Source organism: Poeciliopsis prolifica, unplaced genomic scaffold (genome assembly GCF_027474105.1).
Source record: "Poeciliopsis prolifica strain line A6 unplaced genomic scaffold, Auburn_PproV2 SCAFFOLD014, whole genome shotgun sequence".
NCBI classification, from domain to species: Eukaryota; Metazoa; Chordata; class Actinopteri; order Cyprinodontiformes; family Poeciliidae; genus Poeciliopsis; species Poeciliopsis prolifica.
This window is the reverse complement of record NW_026562389.1, coordinates 9,097,438-9,121,722: the sequence shown is the minus strand read 5'-3', so window position 1 is coordinate 9,121,722 and position 24,285 is coordinate 9,097,438. Positions and strand designations below refer to the sequence as shown.

General features: G+C 36.4%; 1 protein-coding gene across 1 annotated transcript in view; it reads right to left on the bottom strand.

The window, feature by feature from the left end:
• Positions 1-24,285, bottom strand: part of fras1 (Fraser extracellular matrix complex subunit 1) — a 212,040-nt gene that overhangs the window by 133,416 nt on the left and 54,339 nt on the right. The window contains exons 3-7 of the mRNA XM_055039628.1: positions 13,028-13,135; positions 8,615-8,707; positions 4,553-4,712; positions 3,508-3,641; positions 2,771-2,854 (exon numbers count right to left, since the gene is read on the bottom strand). Of these exons, the coding sequence (XP_054895603.1) occupies positions 2,771-2,854; positions 3,508-3,641; positions 4,553-4,712; positions 8,615-8,707; positions 13,028-13,135 (579 nt within the window). The remainder of the gene's footprint in view (positions 1-2,770; positions 2,855-3,507; positions 3,642-4,552; positions 4,713-8,614; positions 8,708-13,027; positions 13,136-24,285) is intronic.

The window sequence follows — 24,285 nt, the reverse complement described above, 5'->3', positions numbered from 1 at the left end:
ATTAATCCAAGACGCAGATCCAGCAGGTAAACACAAACACTCGACTGAGACGATCTCCAGATCCGCCTGAGTTATTCCCAGGTCAGTGGAGATAAATATAATCCCTGCAGCGAGTTCTGGGTCTGCTGCAGGGTCTCCTCCAGGTCGGCAGCGTCTCCAGGACGAGCTGTCAGTTTACCCAGACATGGACATTTCAGCTGCTGTTTGTGCTTCCAGCTGAAACTCTGAGTTATTCCAGGACTTCTTAAAATCTTGGCTAGAAGTAAAAATATCAGACGTCAGAAAGGACTGCAAATGTTTTTATTCCTTCAACTTTTTCACATCTTAACATTTAAGCCTCAACAATAAGCCTCGGAGATTAATTGGGATTTTATTAGTCAGAAAAAGCTGAGGCTAAATATGAGATGGAAATAAAATGAGAAATGTTTTTGCTAAGATTTTCAGACATAGAAATCTCTGCTGGGTAAATTTATGGCTCCACTGTGTATAATTTAACCCAAATGCACTGCAAAAACTCACAATCTTACCAACTTGGGGTTAGTTTGTAGCGCAAATATCTCAGTACACTTGAAATAAGACAAAACTAACTTACAAGAAACTTTTCAGCAAAATATAGGAGTAGGAAAAATTATTGAGTTTGTTTTAACTCAATAATTCCTTAATATTGAAGGAAAATGTATTGCTTAGTTTTATTGACAGATCATTCACTTCTAACAAAACATTTCTCCCATGTTAAAACTGAAATAATCTGCCAATGGAACTAGAACTTTTTCATCAATATTAAGGAATTATTGACTTCTATGCACAAGTGTGAAACAAACTTCCAGAAAAATGTAAAACAGTCGAAAGAATGAGTTGCTTTAGAGCTGCTTTCCTACCATAACAAATGAAACATTGACCAACGTTTTGATGTGTAATGACAGTACTTGGAAAAATGCCATTCTTCCTATGGTTGATTTTTGTGTCTTCATGATGTAAAGCCATATTGCTGAAATGTGCCATATTGAAAAGTTACTTGCAACTTAGTTTAGTCTTATTTCAAGTATCCTAAGATATTTCCACTAGAAAATAGACCAAAAATGTTTTTGCATTTTATGAATGGATCTGCTGTTTCTGGCCTTAGAAAGTTGTCAGCAAACATTAGACCAAGAGACACAGCAAGGAGAAAGTGGTGGAGAAGCTTAAACCGGCTAGCACTGAACATCTCCAATTAAATGAATATGTAAATCAAGTAATTTGGTTTTGTGCATGTTGCCCCGAACCGGCTTCATATCTGGTGAGTTTCAGGTCTCGAATTTAAAATCCAGTTTGAATTGAGGTCACCGTCCTGCAGACTTCAGATTTAATTCCAACTTAATTTCCCTTTAAAGTTAAATGGCTGAATTAAATATCGACCCACGGCTCGGAAAATGCAAATGATTTCAGTGTTTAAGACATCAAAACACAGAGAAGCTGTTTGAACATCAATCATCTCAGAGTGATTTATGACCTTCCAGGAGGATTTAAACTCTCACCTGAACAAACGCATCAAAAGAGCTCAGAATAATCATTTATATTCAGCCTGAACATTGTTTTAACATTCAGTGACTCTTCATTTACACACGATTACTGAGAGTGAAACTGTATCTGTATTTAACAAGTTTAGATGTAAGAAAGTACTTCTTTTTTCATTTTGTGTTAACTGAAAAATTAACTTTTAAAAATCATTGTTTTGATGAAAAAGGTGAGGAATATCATTTTGTAGAAAATAGAGGCGATAAAGTAGATTATTGAAGCTAAAACATGTGAAAAAATAAAAGGACATACACTAAAATGAGGAAACTTTATGTTTCTTTTCATAAAGAAAACATACACTTTTATATTTTACATCTACCAGTGTGTCTTAATAATTTTAAATACTATGGAGAAGTTCATTTCTTTCATTAATCCTCATCAGTAAAAGTGAAATATCATATAAATTAATTAAATAATGATGTTTTCAAGCCTAATTATGTTTTTCAGTTAATAAAAATGCAACATTAGATTAGGATTTCCCACCAGATCAATAAAGAATACAGCTTCAATGCAGAAATACCTGTTTAGAAGTTATTTTCAAGTTGTCTAATCTAATTTGTGCCTGTTCAATTATTTACCCAAAGATTTGAGAAAATTAGAGCACTTTGTTTCATTTAAATATTGCATGTTTTGTTAGTAGGTGAAAATTAATTCACTGAATTATTTATGGAGATTTTATGTGGGGAAAAAAATAGAAATTACATCCAGAGAGTATTTTACTTTTCATGAGACTTGAGTCTTGGGTGTCTTCAGTCAGAGGCTTCTTCAAATTTGCTGTAATACAGACTGCTACTGGAGATCTCTCCTGCCAACAGCCTTCACTACTGAAGAATTTCAATAAATATAAGTTACAAAAATGTTTAATTTCCCTTTGGGATCAATAAATTTAATCGAATAAAACTTAAGAATTGTTTTAGGCGTTTAGTTACGTGCTTGGACATTTCAATACTTTGTCAACAAACAAGCTAGAAAATATTTTCTTTTCCAAGACTTTAATACTTAGCTGAATTTATTGGCTGATATACATGAAAAATCCTTGATTATATTATTCCTTCTGAAGTTGAGAGCTTGTGTGCATTTAAAGATCCAAGCGTGGAATAGAGAGGGACGCACGATGTGATGAAAGTGAGAGATCAGAGTCTGCACGGCGCTGAAAACAGGAAACAAACAGCGAGGAAAGAGGACGGATTAAAGCTTTTCGGAGTGCGAGGCCCACCTGGTACTGTGTTCCAGCAGAGAGACACGGGTTGGACACACACTGTGGACAGCAGTGGCCTGGCTGGATCACCAGGTTCTCATGCTGGAAGAGGAGGAAAACACGTCAGAACATCATTTGTTTTTGTTTTAAGCAGTTAGGAGGAAAAGTGGGGGAACCTGAAACTGTTGCTGCACCAGTTACTCAGCAGATTGTTGCCAAAGAATGAGTGAGCCAGGCTCTGTTTACACCACAACAATTTCTGGTGAAAACTGAAGAGTTTTGTCGTGTTTGTACTGTACATCTACATGAAACCACCGAATGTTTTCTCTGACAAAGCCACAGATTGAAAACGGGCTCCACAGAGCAACGATTCTAAAACGTAGCGGTGTCCATTGTCTTGTGAACAGAGTAAATGGATCTTGCTGTCAGGGAATCTCTACCTCATGCATAATATGACGAAAAACAGAGCTGCTTCCAACAATCCACAGAAGAAGAAGAAACTACTGACAATGCTGGTGTTACTAAAATTCATGTTTCCCTCATCGTCTCTTCACCGCTCCGCACAGCCCAGGTGGCAAAACACACCTGTGCTTGTCCAGCGGTCTCATCTAGAGAACTACGGACACAATCAAGCTCAAACAAAGTGTTTCTGCAAATTAATCCACTGAATTCAAATAACTGAGCTGAGCAGGACAGACACAAAGCCACAGAATAAAAGATGAAAGCACTCAAAGTGTGTTTGAGATGAAACTCACTGGTCTGCAGGCCACTTGCTGACACTCCACCACCGAACACTGGGCGTTCCCACTGCTGCACACACATCTGGTACACAAGCCGGGCTCCCACTCCTCTCCGTCCCTGTAGACCATCCCCTGCCAGGAGCAAGACTCTGACACGCACCAACAACAACTAAATGAGTAAACAGCAAAGATGGCCGCCGGCTGAAGAACAGGCTCTGTAAGCATTACTTTCCTGCACAATCTGTGGTTTAGAGTCAGGAAACAAAGAGAATTAGCTAATTAGCTGCTAAACGGTGAGATAAATCATTGTCGCTCCGAGACATCATTAGATCCAATATTAACGTTTCAGCATGAATCTGAAGATCTGGTGGAACGTCATATCTGCACGTGGTTAATTCGTTCAGAAATATGCCGTCCGAGGATGTGAATTTAAAATTATTCCTGTGTTTCACAAAACCAGTAAAAAAAAAAAAAAAATTCTGGAATTTCAAGATGTGTAACAAAAACAGTATCCATCTCTGAAAGAACTCCTCGGAAAAAAATACTTATTTCATCTGAATTTCACATTTTCCTGATTTTTTTTGTGCAAAAACACAAAATCTTACCAAGTAATTTTACTGGGTTTCCAAAACCAATAACTATTTTAAAATAGTTTTAAAATAGTTTTAGGGACAAACTATTTTAAAGTAATGTTTAATAATTTTTATGCTAAGTTTCAATAATCAAACTAAGAAATTTATTATATATTTTAAGAAAACTGATTGAATACAAATGTGTATTTACTTAAGATTACTTCCTGAATTTATAGAGCTGTATCATTGTTCCATGAACTCATTATAAAGGTTCCATCGTCTGAATGTCAAAGTTGTTAATATTAAGCTTAAAATATTCTGTAACTTGTAATTGTCAGAAATCAGAGGATGAAATCTGCAATTTCTCAAAACAACAATAATTCAAAATATTCAGCCTGTATAAGATCTTTGCAGAACAATAAATGCTTTATTAAAAACAATATAAAGCAAATGCAGTGGGTATTAAAATCTTTGTGTCCATCTCTCACCTCCATTACTGCCACACTTGGGGCAGCAATCCCCAGTTGGGATAAACGGGTTCTGGTCCGGTGAACAGGTGAGCTGGGGGCAGGGCCGGGCATGGCAGGACACACTCCCTTTAGAGCAAACACACACCGAACAGGGAGAGAGACTCCACTGGCTGTCGTGCTGTGGGAAGCAAACAAAGGAAAAAAGAGAATCACATGGAGAAATAAAACCTCAAGCGAAAATAAGACAGGGAGGAGAAGAAGCAGTGAGATGAAGCAAACTGAGGAGAAGAAACGCTCTAAGCCTGAGTGACAGATGAGAAAACAGACACTGAGTGGGTAGGAAGCAGAAAGAGTGGCTAAATACAATGATGTATTGGGATCGGTAATTCTAAAAATTCTAAAAATATTAATATATAAAGTCTAAGAAATGTTCTGAAAAAAAATCTTGGACATTTTTGAGGTCCAAAAGTCAATAATCTGCAAGAAAAAAAGTTTAAGCTAAGAAATTTTCTGGAATAAGCGTAGATATTTCTGGGTTTCCAAAACCAAAAATGTTTGACTTTTCAAGCTCAAATTACCAAAAGTCAAAGCTCTGCCACCCAACTTGCAGATTTTATCTCTTTAGCGATAGACAGAAATTTATAACCACAAGTTCAATTTTATATTTCTTAATTTCCACATACCAGTTGTTTCTTTTTAAAGGAGTTTGAATAATATTGCCTTTCATAATTTAGAGGTAAATGTACAACGAAGGGGAAACAATGAAGGGAGAACGACTCTGCGGGCAAGAATCTGTGAAGCTGAATTAAAATCAGAGATAACTCCCAGTCAGAGATAGAAGTGCTAAAGGCTGAAAGGAAAACATGAGACAGGATGAAAAACTAGAAAAAGACAGATTAAAGAAGTGTGAACATGGAAAGCAGATGTCTAATTTAAATTTGAGCAGTTATCGCAACTGCCTTGGGCTAAAACTAAACATGCTATAGCGAGCTAGCGAGTGGCTAACAGTAGAAATTATGACTTTTCCAGGAGTTCCTTTTAATATGAAATCTTGGCTTTATGTACCTCCACAGGCTTTACACATTCATAAATCTCAAATTTAATAATTTCTATGAATGAGAGAAGTACAGTAGATGAAATCCACAAGTTAATTTCACGTATTTCATCTGCTACTGCAATGGTTCCCAAAGATTTTCTGGGACCCCCTATGGATTGCAATAAAATAAAAAGTTTTTTTTTTCTTTTTTCATTTATCCATACCGCTTTCTGCGCCCCTGTGCAATGGCATTGCGTCCCCCTACAGGCCGCGCCCCACACTTTGGGAACCGCTCTGCTACTATATCAATATGCGAGTGAAGTACACTAGTCCTTTCCCTTTTACGTTACATAAATAAACATTAAATTAAACCATATTAAATAAAACAAACCATATAAATCTGAATTAAAGAGACACAAGAAGAGTTAAAAAAAACATTATGATTCACAACTACTAAAATCTATGGAGCTAAATTGGGGCCATAAAGTTTGTTCAACAGAAGAAATGTTGAGAAAAAAGATTTGAAACAGAGAAAGTATTTTGAATCTGAGAAAAAAAAGTTTCAAAATTGAAAATAGAAATTTGAACCTAAAAAATAAGTTTGAAGATTTGAAACTGAAAAAAAGTTTCAAAACTACTTTTCTAATGCAAGTGGTTTTCTCCAGGTTCAAAATAGTGTTTCAATTCTTTCTTTTTTTTTTTTTGAACAGACTTTCTGGCCTCAATTTAGCTCCATATAAATCACACATTTAATTATCTTATAGACAGAGTTATGTAAAACACACTGGAATGAATCTGCAAGTTTATACTGAATGCCATTCCAAGAAGCTCTGTCTTTAAATAACCAACCAAGAAACTGTCAGGTTTTTTCTTTACGACTGAACATTTACATTTTGTAAATGTGCTAAAATAAAACCAGTCAGCGACGACACTTTTGTAAACATTCAAGTTCAGTTTGAAAAATCATTTAGAGCTTAAAATACAATTAATGGAGTCAAGCCTTTTGATGTCTGCAAAATAGTTCCCAACAACCAACTGCTGTTCATGAGTTGCAGCAGTTTAAATATTTTCAGTCCTTTGGTGGAAAAAGATTAAATCCTCAAAAAAGCCGTGACTTGTGAGCACAACTCCTCCCCCAGATGCCCAGATCCGTGTGAAGCGCCACTTCACTGCGATGCCAGCAGAATCTGGAAGCCCTGCCAAGAAAAAGACTTGTTTCCCTTGAGAACTTGTACTGTCTAAATTGGCTGCCAAAAGCTGAAGGACACTTGATTGAAGATAAACAAGGGAGTGATGCTTTTGTGTGAGGAGAGAGGTGGAAAATTTTCAGGAAACAAGTTTTTTATGAAGATGAACGCCAATAATGTCAGGAAATGTATCAAAACACAATTCTGCTTCCATTGGTGAATGAATAAAAGAAGGCTCTATTAGACAGAGACCTGCAGCTTTTTTGATGTTTTGTGGTATTTTCTTGCAGAAAAGACTCCCCAGTTTTATGTTGGACAACAAACCAACACAAAATGAAATAAAAAGTGGGACAAATTATTTGGGTTTGCAACATTTTAATTTTGATCATAAATATTCTCAAATAATGTATTGATAAAGCTAATAAATCCATTTAACACATTGGGTAAAAATGCTATAGATCAATGATGTCCAAACTTTTTATGATGCAAATATATTTACAGAAAAAAAAAAGAACAAAACATTCATTCGTGGAGAACAGCACAGCTAAAAACAAAAGACAAAGACAAAGTGAGGTTCTGAAACAATTAGGCGCCAAATTATTAAGTTGAAAGCATTTTGGGGCCACAAAAGTTATTTTAAAGTGGCAGTATTATGTGTTTTTGAGCCATGAAGTAGAATTCAATAGCACAATTCAGAAATTATATTACCTTCAGTTCATGCTATAAATATCAAAATGATTTCCAGATTCAACGTCCTGAAATTGGGCCGCTGTCTCTTTAAGAAACTCCTGCTCTTTCAGTCACCGCGACAGAAATTCTGCCCCTTTAAAACAAACTTTTTGTGCCTTTTTAAAAATTTTATCTGCTCAGTAATAAACTAGAAATGTAAAGTTTGATTTAAATCAAACTTGTAGAAAATGGATCTGTAAATCATAGCAGGTTTTTGTTATTGGCAGACATTTTCAAACTGCCTCAGATTGTCTATTTTTCTTTTCTGGTCTGTAGATGATTTGCGTTTGAGTAAAACAGGGAGATGTATGTGGATACTCTAAAGCTAAGACAGAAGCAGAAACGTCGTTAATTATTGCCAATCTATCTTTATACCCCATTCTTATTAAAACTGGATGTGATTTATTTGAAAAAACTTTCCCTACAAGATGAAACAGAGTCCATCTTCAGCAACTTGTGCACCACATTTATCACATAGCCAGGAAAAAAATGTGTTAATATTTGCACAGACCACTGATATTAAAATTTGTCCATCCAGGCCAACTTTCCAATTTTAGAGTGAAATTACAGTCCATAGTACCTCTGAATAATATCTGAAATATTTTACAGACAGAGAGCACACTGAGGAAAAAGCTGAACTCCAAGAAAGCCAGAATTTAATATCCTTCAATACTTATAAGCCATAAGTTTTTCTCCTTTCAGGCTTGTTGGCGTCCAGTTTCTGCTGTTAGCGTCCCACATTTGACCTTAAAGGTCATCCCAGAAGTATTGGATAAGGTTGAGGTCAGACTTTTTGCCCCAACTAAGAAAACAATTCTTTTGGAACGGCCTTTCTGCCCAAAGGCAACATTATTTTAAAATGGGAAAAGTCAGAAATGATTTGAGCTGAACTAATAAAAACTGAACGCCATAAGCTGCAATAAAAAGCTGCTGGTAAATTGATTAATTCTTTAATAAACTTGTAGGGAGCAAAAGATTTTTTTATGTTACAGCCACAAATTCGAGGTGTTTTTAATTTATCTTTTTAATTCATCATGCAATTAACTGATTTACTGCTAATTGGAACAGGAGTAGGTGTGTTTATTAGGTCTGAACGGGTTAAAAGCAACACTTTTTGATTCTGCTCACCCCATAAGTAACTCCTTCGTACTGGCAGGAGTCCTGGGATGAGGAGACGCACTCTGGACAGCACTTGTTGGCAGGAATCCTCAGAAATTCACCCTGTGGGATAAAAACACAAAAACATGAATACAAGCAGAGCCTGTCCAAACACACACACACACACACACACACACACACACACACACACACACACACACACACACACACACACACACACACACACACACACACACACACAAACACGCACCCTTAAAAGCCTAACCAAGCCTTCCCCACCCAATTGAAAAAACGTGGGCAGCACGGTGGCGCAGCGGTTAGCGCTGCGTCTTCACAGAGACCCTCTGTGTGGAGTTTGCATGGTCTCCCCGTGTTTGCGTGGGTTTTCCCCGGTTGCTCCGGTTCCCCCCACATCTCCTAAAACATGCAGGTCAGGTCAGTTGGTCTCTGCAAATCGCCCCCGAAAGAAACTTCCTTAACACACACAGACACACACACGCATGCACACACCCACACACACACATCCCCTCCATTGGCTCTCCGTACATGAGGTCCCACCCTGGAGCCACCCTGGCCTGGGGCTGGGGCACGCTCGGGAGCCCCTGGTGGCCGGTGGTGGTATGACAATAAAAACCTTTGAATCCCTGAACTATATCAACAATATGTGCACCAAGCAATACATACACTTAGCATTCCACAGATAAATGCTTTTAATCTGGTTAAGAATAATAATTGTACTGTCAATAAATGAGGCCTAATCGATGTTCTTAGTGACCAGAGGAACAATAAGGCCTTAATCAGCCCAGAGGTTCAAACTGATGAAACATGAGGATGGAGGCTCTCTATTAAAACATTCCTCACCATCTTCCATGTTCTTTCAGCAAAAAGTTGAGACAGAGCTGGTTTTGGTTCCACCACTATTGACCTGCTGTTTTACCCGCCATTGAAAGTTTTCTTGAAAGTCTGAGTCAGGAAGGGAAAATAAATAACTCGCGCCGAATACAAAGCACATCAAATTCAGCATGTCTATTTCCATGGTTATTAACTGCCAAAAGGTTCTGATAGTAATGAATATATAAGGACTTTATCAGATACAATACATGTGCAGGCGTGCAACAAATATTACAATACACCAGGCTGGACTTTTATTTATCCTTTTTTTTTCTTTGGCTCTGCTTTCACACGGTAATTGAGGGCGGAAAGTGTGGCTGGAATCAAATGAGAAAGCAGCGACAGCCGGGCTTCGGCAGTTTAGGTGTTGTTTATCTGAATAAAAATGGTAAGGGACGGAAAAAAGTGATAGGGTAGGAATACAACTTCTGGAAGGTGAAAATAAATAAACATCCCCAAGGAGCTTCAACAGCTGTATTGTGTTAATTGAAAAGGGGGAGGAGGGATATACATGGATTGCAGCAGAAGGCATATCGTTTCTGTAGAAGCACAATAAAAATCTACTGCATGAATGAAAAAGGTCGGTAACAGATGTGCCTCACAGCTCAGCATCCATCATCCATATATTCCATCTAATACATTACCAACATTACAACGCCTAATATAAACCAAGCTTTTTTTTATATAAACTCACCCTAAAAGGCCCTAAAAAAGCTCATTCAAGACAGAACTGATCAGACTGAAATCTCATCATTTAAGAATAATTTTGCACAAAAAAAGAATAAATAAATAATGTTTTGTATAGCTAATATACCTATCTTGACCCGTTTAAAAAAAAGCACAAAATGTCACATTTAAACAGCTTCTCATCAAAACAGGCAGAGGCCACATGGGGTACCACAAGGTTCCTACTTGGGGCCCCTGTTATTTATATTTGGGCCTAAACAGGAACAATCTAGAGTCGACCCACAGCTTCAGTTATTGCAACTAAAAGCTGCCGATCTGGGTGTAGTGATGGGATCTGACCTGACCCGTCAGAAACACGTAAAGACAGTTACAAAGTCGGCTTTCTATCACCTGAAGAACATTTTAAGGGTTAAAGGACATCAGAAACTTGAGAAACTCATCAATGTGTTTATCTTTAGTTCCACTGACTAAAGATGAACAGGCCCACCTGAAACATCAACCAAACAGCTGCCATATTGAAAATGTAACATTTATCAAACTGAAAAGTAAAAAAAAAAAAAAAACATTTACCCAGTTTTATATATTTTTGTCTGGTTGTCATATTTACAGTTATATTTTTGTTAAAGTCATGACTTTGTTCTTTTGTCTGTATCATCCACAGTTTGATCATCTGGGTCTAGTGATGAACTCTGACCTGAACATTCAGGAACACATAAAGATCATTACAAAGTTGGCCTTTTATCACCTGAGGAACATTTTCAGGAATAAAGTATTGATGTCCCAGCAAGATTTAGAGAGAAATTGTTTATCTTTTTATGAATATATTAGTGCAAGGATGTTTTCACAGGCCTGCCTAAAAGGTCAACCGGGCAAAACTCTACATTTCTCTTGCACAGAAAAAAAGTTACCCAACTTTTTATTATTTTTTTTCTGATGATAAATATTGAATGTACTTTTTTCAATAAATATATGTCTCTCTTTTATTTGCAATGTCGAGAGTAAGCCCCAGGGTGTGAAAAATGCTTTTTACTTGACAGGTTGCATTCGAATAACTATTAAAGCAGCACTAAACAACCTGCAGATGCTCAACAGAAAGGTCAGTTTGCAGAGAAGAGAAAAAGTAAGATAAATGTGCACTCAAATAGCCAAGAAGGGGATTTTAAAAGAAAGGCATTTATTCTGAGTCTGGCAGATGATTCGATCTCCACAGTTTTATCGGTTTGGGTGACAGGGAGTCAGATTTAAAGAGCTTTCTTAATGGTGGGGGTACACGGGTTGCTGAGCATGATGACTAATTTTTAATTAGCGCCGCATTGCCAGACGGCAGAGTGGAATCCATCAGACATTGATTGTTGCCTTAACTCAGCATGGGGATCATATCTGAAGCCATTGCTGCAGGCTTCATGTTTAAAATCCCATTTTTGGAAAAGAGGAATAGATTGAGTTTTGAGATAACTGTTTTTAAAATATGTTTTCAGGGAGTTCCAGCAGAGATGAAACTTGATTCGATGCGACCAAATGTGACTAAAACTGCAACGTGCTGCACAAAAAAGCTCCATGCAGAGAAAAGACATAAGATGCATAAACAGGAAAGCCTTGCAAACATTTTAGGTCAGAAACTTTTTATTCCTGGAATGATTTCTTGTTTTATTGCAGATGTGATTTGATCAATATTCCCGTCCATTTTGCAGCGTATTGACCAATCGTGTTGATCAATAAGCTGCTCATCAGGAGTTTAAAAGGTCTTTTAATCAGTCTAATCCAAGGGTCTGCAACCCACAGCTGCAACTTTGGACAAACATGTTGAAGACTTAAGAAACTTCTTTAATCAAAAACATTTAAAAAAAGGAAAAAAAAAGATTTAAAGATCTATTAGCAACAAACTTGCAAATTCATTTTTCATTTTCCATTTCTGTGGAACAATTTCTTCAAGTTTAAAAAAATATCCAAAATTACAAATAAATATCAAGTTTTTCAACTGAAAATACAGCATAAGCTCATTAACCTAGACAAGAATTTAAATTATTAGGAATGAGGGAAAAAACAGCTTTTTGGTTTTTTAAAGGTTGCTGAACCCTGGTCTAATCCTTTAACTCAAAGATATTAAAGATATTTTCAAAACATGAGAATCAAATTAACTGGTGAATTACAAGAATAAATAAATAACACTATTTCTCTCAAAGAATAGCCCACTGCAAAACCACAAAATCTTACAAAGTATTTTTGGTCTATTTCCAGTCAGATTATTTCACTTATAAGGTGGAAAAAATGTTATAAGTGAAATAATCTGGCGGTAGAAGTTTTAGCCAATATCAGTGAAAAATTGGCTTGAAAGAAGCTCCTAAATCTTTCTAAAAAGGTTTTTGTAAGTTAGTTATGTCTCATTTCAGGTGCACTAAAATATTTGCACTAGAAATTGGACAAAAACTATTTAAGACATTATGGTTTTGCAGTACCTGAAATCTTGTCTTTACACACAAAGAAATCCAACAAAGACTTGAGACGTCCTCTGTCAAAGAAACGCCTTCAAAGGCCTTTTTAAAATCTGGAGAAACACTAGAAATATTACAAGATTGTCAGCTTTTATGTAAGAATGGGATGTTTGAGGACTTTTGGACAGTACTTCATGCACCAAGGCCACTAGCAGTTAAAAAAGTACAAAGTTAATCATTTGCCAGATATAAAAAGGCACTTAAAAAGATCGAAAGGGATTTCTTCAGGAATTTAGATAATGTTTGTCTTACAAATGCATCACAAAATAGAGAATTTCATAACTTCAAGACATTTCGTTTGTTCTTTTTAAAGAAACAAAAATGGAAAAGCATGTCGGTTTGAAGTGCTCACCCTTTGGAAGTCACACTGGGGGTTTGGGCAGCGGACCGGCCTGCAGATGGAAACATCGCTGTAGCAGCTACACTCCTGACACGCCTCGGGCCGCCATGATGTGTTGTTCTGCAGAGACAAACATGAAAACAACCACTGATCAACTTATTATTATTTGTGAAGGCAAGGAGCTTTTCTTCTTTAAATTGAAGCGCTTGAGGAATGCTGCAGCGAGAAAAACACTTTTTGCAGTAGTAATATTTCTAATGTGCTTCACAATATATTGAACGTTTCCTGGAAGAGTGAGTTGTTTCTCCACCATTAACACAATTAGCAGCACACTGGCGTGATTGACAGCGCTAAGACACACCTCCTGGATCTGATTGGATGTTTTTGACCTGGAGGTCCATTTTTCCAGATGAACTCTCCCAACATAGTGACAGTTTTAGCAATGTGTATTTAAAAAAAACATAATTTTTGAATTAAAAAATGAACAAAACAGTGTTGATTCCTGCTTCAAGCAGAGTAAAACTGCATTATTGCTGTTAAGTGTTGCAGTCAGTGAGACGCAGAGACAAACCAAAGAAGGAGACTATGCAGATATCTTCAACATGCCTGCTGGTCGCAGTAGCTCATCCCACCTGGCTGACAATGTCTTATGAGTAGCTTAAAGCCAAAACTAAATCAATATTCCACTGCCTGCATATGATGAAATATATCATCACTTAGACCATGAATCTGATTCAGAAGAAAGATTAATGTCCCACTCATGCCAGGAATATTCTGAGGCTCAAGCGCCGTGGCGTTCGTGTCAGTTCGTGTCGGTTCGTGGCTTTGCTCCAGTGGACTACAGCAGAACCGTTAAAGGACGTTTGGCTTTAACCTTGAGGCTTAACATTTACAAACGTTAATGTGAAAGGGTCAAAAACGGCTGCAAACAAACACCAGCAGGGAAGAGGAAACTACAAGCGGGATTATTTGTTTTCACTGGTCGACGGCAAATCCCTTAAGTCTTAAAGTGGGAGCTCAGCAGCCTGACTGCATCAGAAAACCCAACCGATAAGTTAATGAAAAACAAACAGAACCTCAACAAAATAAACCAAAAAAACTAGCTTAGATAGACACAAAGGTCGATTTGGTAGCTATACACCTAATTTCAGACTTTTAAAGTCCAATGAAAAGTTCTGCAAAGTTCCTCTCAAAAATAAAAATAACTGACAAAAAAATACAGGATTTATTTAAAGAAAGAACCGGAACCTGGTAAGAGAAATGATTTCAGAATATAAAACACCAAAACCATACAGGCACAGCCCACAGATTAAAGTTCACAGTCATATAGTTTTAACAAATAAATACTGTTCAGTTCTCCCACATTCACTTTGTCTGAGTAAATATGTTCCTTCATAGTTTTGTGTGTTGTTACCTTGTGCAGCTACAACTTGTTAAGCAATTTAATCAATTAAACTGAACTGCATTCAGTTACAGTAAATATAGCACACACAACTGAGCAGCATTGCACTGCACTAAAATTAACTAGGAGCTGAAAAGATTAAACAGATTAATTGTGATTAATCAATATTTGAACTAATTGTCAACTAATTCAGAAAGTGATTAGTTGTTAACCAAGTATATAAAAAAGGCCAAATAAAAACATACTTACAGCAATAAGTATGTTTTTATTGTACAAGCCAAACTGTACAAAAATATGTATTTAAGATATCAATGTAAATATATTAATATCTTGGTTTTAGCTGAACCTGGTTTAAAGTCAGTAAAAATAAGCTCCCATTAAGCACATTTTGCTACACTTCACTGATGCTAAGTCAAGCATAAAATGCTGAGTTTTTCACTTGTTGGTGTTAGAAATATCAAAGTATCAAATGATCAAGCGAACACTAAAGGAATGCTTTGTTTTGAATTTAGGCAATAAACTGTTTATTTCTGTATTTGAGACAGAAATTGAATCGTCTGTTTGCCTCTTTTAATGTATTTTTAATGAAAAACAAGATTGATTGGCAGCGCTAAGCCCCGCCTCCTGGCTCTGATTGGTTCTTTTTGTTCGGGAGCAGTGCATTTAACCAAAAATATGATAATAAGTTTTAACAAATATCTAAAAAACATTCTTAGACATACTAAAACTGCCAACTTCTTTCTGCTGGTATTCTCCAAAGTTATCCTGACAGGATATTAAATAACAGATGCTATTGTTTATTAACTTGATTAGCATGTTTACCTGAAAAAAAAGTCATAATTATTTTGTTTGGACTGTGTGTCCCACACAGCTGTGATGAGTGTGCATCCATCCATCTACATGAAGCATGGATGGATGCTTTATGATAGCTGCATGCTGTTTTATTGGGTTATTTTGAGCTTACACGTCCAGAGTCAGCAGTTTGCCCCACATAACCAGCACATGGGGGTCTTAGTCATTATTAGGGGAAGATATGCAGCCCTGAATCACAACAGGAGGCTTTTTTTGGCAGCACAGCTGGCTAGTTGAGGTAATAAACTATGACAGAAACCAACAAAGCAGCATCACATAACAGTTTGGGGCCATTAGGAGGTCTTAGATAAGCAATGCATCAGCCGCAACATGAAAACAACTTGCTTAATACTGTGACAGTCCCCACTAAACAAGGAGCTCTAAATGCTACAGAGTTTTTACACAAACTGCAAGGTAAATGTTATTTTTCCGCTGAGCTCACTCTAAAAACAACAGAATCAGACCTTTCTCCTCTTCACTGTGAAATGAATTCAATTACACCAAAATTTAACTGTTTTATCCTGGAGATAACGCCAACAATCATTCCTGAAAAACTGTCACTTAAAGGGACAGTGTTATTTAAAATCAAAGTCTTTTTTTTTAGTTTTTCATCACGTTATAATGTTGCCGCCATTCTTTCATTCATGTCAGAGAAATCCTTTAATCTACATGGCAACCATTCAGCTGTACAAAACGAATGGGTGGATCAAGCCCCGCCTTCAAGACACAGTTCCTCGCTCCTTCAGACTAGCCAGCAGCAAATAGCAAGCATCTCCTGAGCAATGCTAGTATAAATGTTGTTAAAGGGTTAATATAGGAGCCATGTTGTGATGACTTCCTGAAGGCGGAGTTTCAGAATGAGCAGGAGCTTCTTAAAGAGACAGAGGCCCAATTTCAAGGTCTTAAATTAAAAAGTAACATTTCTTTTTAAGTTATGTTTGATATATGCATCAATTTTATAACAAATGAAGTCAACATACTTACTTGATTGTGCTATAAAATGGCACAATGTGCATGAGAAATACATAATACTCCCCCTCTAACATTCTTTTGAAACTTTACATGATTTTCCTGAGCCAAACTTTCTGATCTCCCTGCAGCAGCTTGAATATTTGGAAAAAATATGGCACTAGGCTGCCAAAACGTATAAAATAAACTAATTATCCCATTTCCCTTCAGGAGGTTCAGCTACAGTGTTTTGCAATTTGAAGGCAAAATTGGCTCATGATAAAATATTTGCATCACCTCATCCTAAATTAGGTAGTGGTGTCACTGGGGTTAATAATAAGCCAGAGAACATGTTGATATGTGGTCAGAAATAATGTTTCCTGTTATGGCTCCCTGACGGTCTTTCATGTCTCCCTTAATAGAGGCGAGTAAAATTAGCAGAGCTGCAAACGTATGTAACTGACTGGACAGTCGACCAGCTTACAGTGGATTTCAGTTCAGTTTTCAGCAAGAAAACATTTCAATTCTGACCTGAGTTTAGTCAAAATTTTGACTTTTCATTCCAAAATTGGCTTTTAACCTCTGTCCACATTAAGATGAGTAGCAGCCAACTCAAACTTCAGCTTTGATTGAGGAAGCAGCTCCTACTGAACTGTACCATCTGTTTTTGGCTCAGAAAATCGGAGCCGTGTTTCTGCATCAGATCTAAATCAGATCAGAAAGAAATAAAGAAAGATCTTGGTGAATAATTGTTTTAATTAAAACATTTTAAAGATGACTTCAGAGGAAGCCAAGTGCACTAAACGTTTTCCAATATTTTATGGTTTTGGTTGTTTGTTTAGTTTTGTTGTTTATGGTTGTCTTGTTTCATTTGCGGTATCTAAAATGTCTGCCAGTGTTGTGTTCTTTACAAAATGAAACTTTATTTATATTTCAGATGGTGAACTTGCTTTATTTGACCATTATCAACATATTATTTCGAAAAAGTCAAGTAATATCGGAACACGGGAATGATTTCTGGATACTTCAATGTCTATCAAAATTTGTTATTGTGACATTATTTGTCAAAATTAAAAATTGGGAAGGTAGATTTAAAAAAATAATTAAATTCTTTGTGGAAACTTGTGCAAAAACTGTTCCTACAAAAAGGTTTTATACCTGTAATCTACAGAAAACATTAAAACATGACAGCGAAGCGCTAACACTGTTTGTTTTTCTCAACATCCTTAAACTGCAGACGAAATGGAAAGCTCCCAGTTAACACAGCGCCTCCATGAATGAACTGCAAACAGCAGAAACGGCCGGCATCCTCAGGTCGATTCTGTCCGGATTAACACAGAAAGAGGAGAGGACTCAGTCAGCGCGACACAGATTCAATTAAAATCCAATCAGGAAGAAAACGGCAGAGCCAAACACTAACCGGCCTCTGTTTTGTTTCGCTGTCAGGTACAATGGTCGGACTTTCTCATTTAGAGCAGGGAAGTGTGAAGGAAAGCAGCACGCCAAGCGAGCGAAACAGAATTTGGTCACAATTGGACGAGGCGCTGATAAAAACCGAAGCTATTACTGAGGCAAACTCAATCTGGAGACACAAAGTGACTAAAGAGCTCTGCAGCCGGCCGAGACGCTTCAGAAAGCAGGAATAACACTCTCCTCTGGGGGAAACGTCTGTCAATACAGCCTTCCACACGGAGCAGAGCCCAATGAAGCCTCGCTTTATAACAGCAGGAATAATTCATGTTATTATGTCAGCAGTTATTTTCAACCTTTCACTTCTTTTTTGACAGCGAAACAAGACAGTGTGACGCTCAGAGTCATGGAAATAAAGATTGGAAATTGACTCCTAGTGACCTTTCATTGGCTTTTAAAATTAAATTTAATCCTTTAAGGTTTACCAGCAATGAACTCACTAGCGCTCCACATAAATACAAATATGCTACGGAAGAGTATTAGGTAATACAGACTTCTTTTCTGAAATTACAATCAGAATTCAGAGATTAAAATCAGAATTCTGAGCAGAAAAGTCAAAATTCTGAAATGTAAAAATTCTGAGAAAAAAAGTAGGAATTCTTTTTTCAGTGTACTTATTTCTCTATATCTAACATGTAAAACATTAAAGGACAAGTTCAAGTAAAGACTTCATTTTAAAGATGTTGCGTGAGGAACGTCGAACTCTCACAGAAAATGACGATGTTCTGGCAGATCGCCGCTCCCCTCCCAGCATGCAGAGCGTGCAGGTGGCTTTGGAGTGACCGACCTGACACTCCTGTTTGAAAAAATGCCACAGCAAACAGTTCTGGTAGCACATGCAAATTCAGAACTGTGCAAAAGTTTCCTACAAGCTGTGAAGGGCAGCCAGTGAGCCTCACAATGCTGTTGCGCATTGCAGCAGCACTTCGACTCCGTTTGATTAATAGTTTGAATCTTTTTGAAGTTGAGCTAGTAAGTTAAAAATAATAATAAACTTGGTGTTTATTGTTTATGGTAGAAAATGAAAATGAAGAAATGTTGACTATAAAAATATATTTAAAAAATGTTGATAAATATGCCAGTCTATTTACTGGTGTTAAATTTTACTAAAAATATGTAAAATATAAAAAATAAATAATCTGATTATTTCACAACGTATTTTGTTCATTTCAAAATGTTTGTTTCTTTTGAGATTTTTCACCCATGTGGCTGGAAGGCTAAGAACTATGGTGACCATCATAAAGATGCATCAGCTCAATTGAAGGCTCTTTGAGTGAAATACAGTTAAGTTTCATAGTAGAGACTACGGCACAGTAAACCAAACCTGACGAAATTCGACAGACAAAACGGTCTGAACCAATTTAATGACTGGAAATATTTGTCAGTTTGCAAAAAGTTCTGAAAAAAAGAAGTTTATCTGAGCTAAATTGTAATAGAAAATGTTTCTCATTTTACTGGTGAACCTGCACAGAGAGGGTTTATCTATTTGCATTGGGAAGATGAAGAGATTTTACCATTTTTGCTGCTTTTTAAAGCCAAAATGGTCAAATCGAGCAGCTAAAACTATTATCTATTGCTTGTTGTGTCTATAGGTCATATAAGTAATATCTATATTACTTATATTATGTATATTTGCTGCTTTTAAAAGCCACATATAAACAGTCATAACTACAGCTGCCCACTCTTAGCAGAACCAGCCAGAATGCACATTAGCTCTGGGCTTGAACAGGTTCTTCCAGGCCAAAAGAAAATCCATAAATCCTTTATTCTATCTCTACACAAACTGACACAATCTGAGCCAAAAAAAATTAGCTTTAAACTAAATGCTCAACTAAAACACTTAAACTACAAGTCCTTCAGCTCACACACAGTTACTTTGTGTGTTTTCTGTCATCCGGACGTTGCAGTTTGTGCAGCAACCCATAAATGTCGATGTGCAGCGGGAGGGTTGCGTCTGCTCAGCCTCACGGTTAGCAGTGTTATTCTAAGAGCCACTCTGAGAGTTTAAAAGTTGTCCCTCAGCTCAAACGATTCAACATCGCTGCCTCTGGTTCAATTAAAGGGCCAGCTGGAAGGACATGACGAATGAGTGGCTGATCGCCGGGCGCCAACCGCCCATAAATCCAGCTGTCGACATGACGCCGCCACGGCCGCTTTCACTCCTGCAGCCAAATATCAAGTAATGGGTTCTAGATCATCAAACAGGCGGGCAGAGGAAGAGAAGCTCGCGCCGAAGCAATGCAGACCTGCGTGACCGACCGAATTAATCAATTCAGCAGAAGAATGCTTCACTAATAACTGTTCATTTCATCCCCAACTACAAACTCGAGTTGCATAAGAATGCTTTGAACTTTCAAAACTTCTGGGTTGTTTGGAGGAGGCAGATAACAGAAACCAGCCAGACATGTCAAATAATAATAATAACAAAAAGATCAAATACAAATGGAGGTAAAAAGACGTATTAGGGAGAGAAGAGAAGAATAACTTTTAAAAAATGGAACATTTATGAGTTTCAAAGGTAGAAAATTTGCTTGAAAAAAACTCAGATTTCTGAGATTAATCTCAGAAATCATTGATAAAAAAAAACTTTCAAAAAGTTTCGAAAGTTTTTCCCTTCAGATGAAGGTACTATAGTATATCAGGCAAAAATTTATGTATATATATTTTACTGTTTGGTTTAATTAAACAGCAAAACTTGTTACCACAAAAACATGTCACTGCAAAAACATAAACTTATTTTCAAACTCTTAGTGCACTTGAAATAAGACAAAACTAACAAGTGACATTTTAGTAAAGACAAAATAGAAATAATCTGCTTATATAACTTGTACTTATTAAGATATTTGCACTAAAAACTAGATCAAAAATACTTGGTTAGGTTTTGTGTTTTGCAGTGAAATCTTGAAACAGAAGAAGTGATTTCATACAAAACAAATGTAAATAAATCAAACATGCAGATTGCTGTACTTTTCTGTTTTCACCCTTGTAAATAATGAATCTTTGCGTGTTTTTGGTTTTGGTAAAAGTCATGTTCGTTGCTCGCGCGGTAACTGGGGATTTGAGGTTAAATCACGGTTTTCTGTCCCAGGGAATGCCGACAGTGCAGTTTCACTGAAAGATTGATGACTAGCCGTCTTCTGACCGTTTCTTTCACTTTACAGACTTTATGTTGATTAAACTGTTTTAGCTTTAGGACATAGGAATATAGATGCATTTTTTTAGAGCTCGGATGAAGTTTCTTGTAAATCCAGATATAGAGAAAGGACAGAGGAAAAGGTCAGAGGATGTCCTGTTGGTAGCTTTACAGGCTTCAACTAAAATAATTTGTGGTCTGAATTACAAATTTACCAACCCTTCCTCTTAAAAAAAACATATTTCTTTCCAGAATGAGCAAATAAGCTGCTTTAGATCCTTGTAAAACAGAGATATTTTGACAAACCAATTGTTGTTTTGTTTATTTCTTTTCAGCCCCAGTTATATTGTGAGCATAGCAAATGATTCCCTCTAAAATGTTTCTGCAGATGCTACAGACCATGCTGCATCTCAAAATAACTATGACAAACGGAAAAGATTAGTTGTTGTTTTTTACAGCATTTATTATCTTTTTAAGCCAGGATCTGCAACTATGAAGGAATTTATATTTTTGTCAAGAAATGATAAAGAACAATGGGAACCAAACATAAAGTAATCTAAAAGGATAGGAAGAAGCAATGGGAGAGAAACTCTGGTCGACACTACAAAAATTTAGCAAGTAAGTCATATTTTTACTGGAAACTAGTCGAAATATCTCAGTACATTAGAAATAAAACTAAAGTAACTTGTCAGCAACATAAATGAGCTTGTTAAATAAACAATTATTGAATATTGATTAAAAAAACTACAAGTTCTACTGGCAGATTTCTTCGTTTATGACACAGGAATAATGTATCGTTGTCTTGACGTTTTAGCAATAAGCTGAAATGTTTTTTGGCGTCTGTAACCTAGTACAGACCTAGTTCAGACTCCAGCGCATTGGTCACTTTGTTGTGACCAACGTCTTCATAAAACATTTATTTAGTTAGTTAAAAGACAAAGTATTTTTCTTTAACAAGTTTTTTTTTGTCAATATGAGAAAAATAAATCCCCAAAATGTTTTAGAAATAATATCTACCATTTATTTAAAGCAGCAATTGTGCAAGACCTTGTTTACATTTGCACTTTTCTCCAAACATTTGACTGCTTTATTAAAATATTGTCTACTAGGTATCTTACTGAAGACTTAAAAACAAAAGACTGCTCTCAATTTGACATTTTTGGTCAGTGACAAACAATTTGGACATCCCTGGTTTAACCTAACAATTATCATCTAATTCAAAAATGTTCTACACTCTGTGTCATATCTTCTATTATGTTGAAATATAAAATTGTTGCTCAGATGTTGCTCATAAGCAGCTTTTAAGTTAAGAAATTAGATTTTACTAAGAAACAGGAGGAACACATTTGTCTGGGTTGTAATTTTTAAATATCTCTGCTTGTTAAAAGCTTTTTCTGATGTTGAAGTGATTAAAAGTCTGTTTTACAGTGTAGTAAAATAACACATTTCCTGGTAGATATCAGGAATTGAATCCCTCTTTTCTGCCACACAAGGCTTTGTCAGCAAAATGCATTTAAACTTTGTGACACCATTCCATTGAAATTAGTGACTCTAGGTAAGTAATAAAGTATGCATGCTGTGATGGAACTATCCGTTATTGTTTTATTACTGACAATTATGGCTGTTAATTTTGGGATGGAAGCCTCTTTATCTCATACTCAGCTGCTGAGCGACGCTGCTGCAGCATCTCTCCCTTTTATGACCGCCACGGTGAAATTGCACTCAATGGGTCAATGACAGTTCCAGGAAAATATATTTTGGTGAAAAAACCTTTCAGGTGTTATATTAGGAAACTCTTTTTGTCCACAGAGATGTTGCATTTGTGGGAAGCAACCCTACTGCCAAAGACTCAATAAGCATCACCATTTAGCTGAAATGAACTGTTGAAAGAAATCAATGTGTGTGTAAAGGATGCATGTAAGATGTATGTTTTATTTTCTGCATTAAATAACAGAGGTAGATTATAACCAGATAAGCAGAACTAAATCAGGTATCACTGCAAAAACACAAAATATTACCAACTATTTGTGTCTAGTTTCTAGTGCAAATATCTCAGGATACTTGAAATAAGACAAAATTAACTTGTAAATTCATTTTCAGCAAGATTCAAGAGGGAATTATAGGCTAAAATTGATGAAAAAGTGCTACCACAACTTATAACAAGAATATTAGGGGATTATGTACTTAAAATAAGCTCTTATATCTTGCTGAAAAGTTATGAATTAGTTTTGTCTTATTTCAGATGTCCTTTATAACAATGTATGAGGACCATTTTATTAAAAAAAGGAGTAAATTTGCACCAGAAATGTCATTAATCTCAGAAATGTTCTAGAAAATAGTTAGACATTTCTGAGCTCCTAAAGTCAAACATTTGTGAGAAAAAACTCAAATATTTTGAGATTAGTCTCAGACATTTCCTACAAAAAACAAGTAAATTTCAGAATTTCAAAAGTCATAAATACGATAGAAGATTCAGAATAATTTCATAGGTTTTCTAGAAGAACTTGGTCATTTTGTGAGCTTGTAAAGTGGCTAAATTCACTCAGAAAGTATTTTTCTAGAAAATTTTAGAGTAATCTCAAAGTTTATACTTTTTTTTTTCTCGTAAATTTTGACTTTCGGAGTTTAGAAATATTTACAATTTTTATAGATAATTTCTGAGCATAATCTCAAAATTTCCAATTCTATGGGATAAATTTACTCCTTTTTTCAACGGCCCTAACACACATCGTGTTTCTGAGATATTTTCACTAGAAACTAGACCAAAAATACTCGGTAAAATGTTAATTTGTTCCAAGTTTGGAGAAAGAGTGAAAAAGTTTTCCCCAGATCTCAATTTATGCAACTCCCTTTTGAATTTAAACAGATGCTATAAACTGCTGAAAGGGATTAATGTGTCACTGCAACATTAAATAACCTGAAATACATTCTGAGACTTGATCATCAGTCGCCTCCTTCATTCACTTCCACAAGCACTTTTCCAGGTTGTTTAGTGAACTAATCATGCTGTCACATTTTGTGTAATTGGTCATTTAAGTGCCATTTGAGGATGAATTTCTGGCTAATTTGTCCCTCCTGCCAGGTTCTAAAAACTGCAAAGCATTCTTTTTATGACTGAAAAGTAAGTGCATCAATTTAGAAAGCTGCATGCAATAAAAGAAACTCGTTCAGCTGCTGCATCTGCTCTGAGAAATATGATGCCAGGAGTTCAGGAAGCAGCAATGATGAAAACTATATCTAAAGCTCGTAAAACAGGAGCAAGAATTTTGCACGTCGCTTCTTGTGGCAGTAAACCCAGCAGACCCACCGGCCCGGGTCTGCTGGGTCGATCACCCTGACGACTCGTCCCGACCGAAACCCGGCACGGGAAGCAACGCACTCTGCCGTCTGCAGCTGCGGACCGTCCTTCGCTTTTATAACGCATTGAGATACGCAACAAAAATAACAAAATGCCGTTCGGAGGAA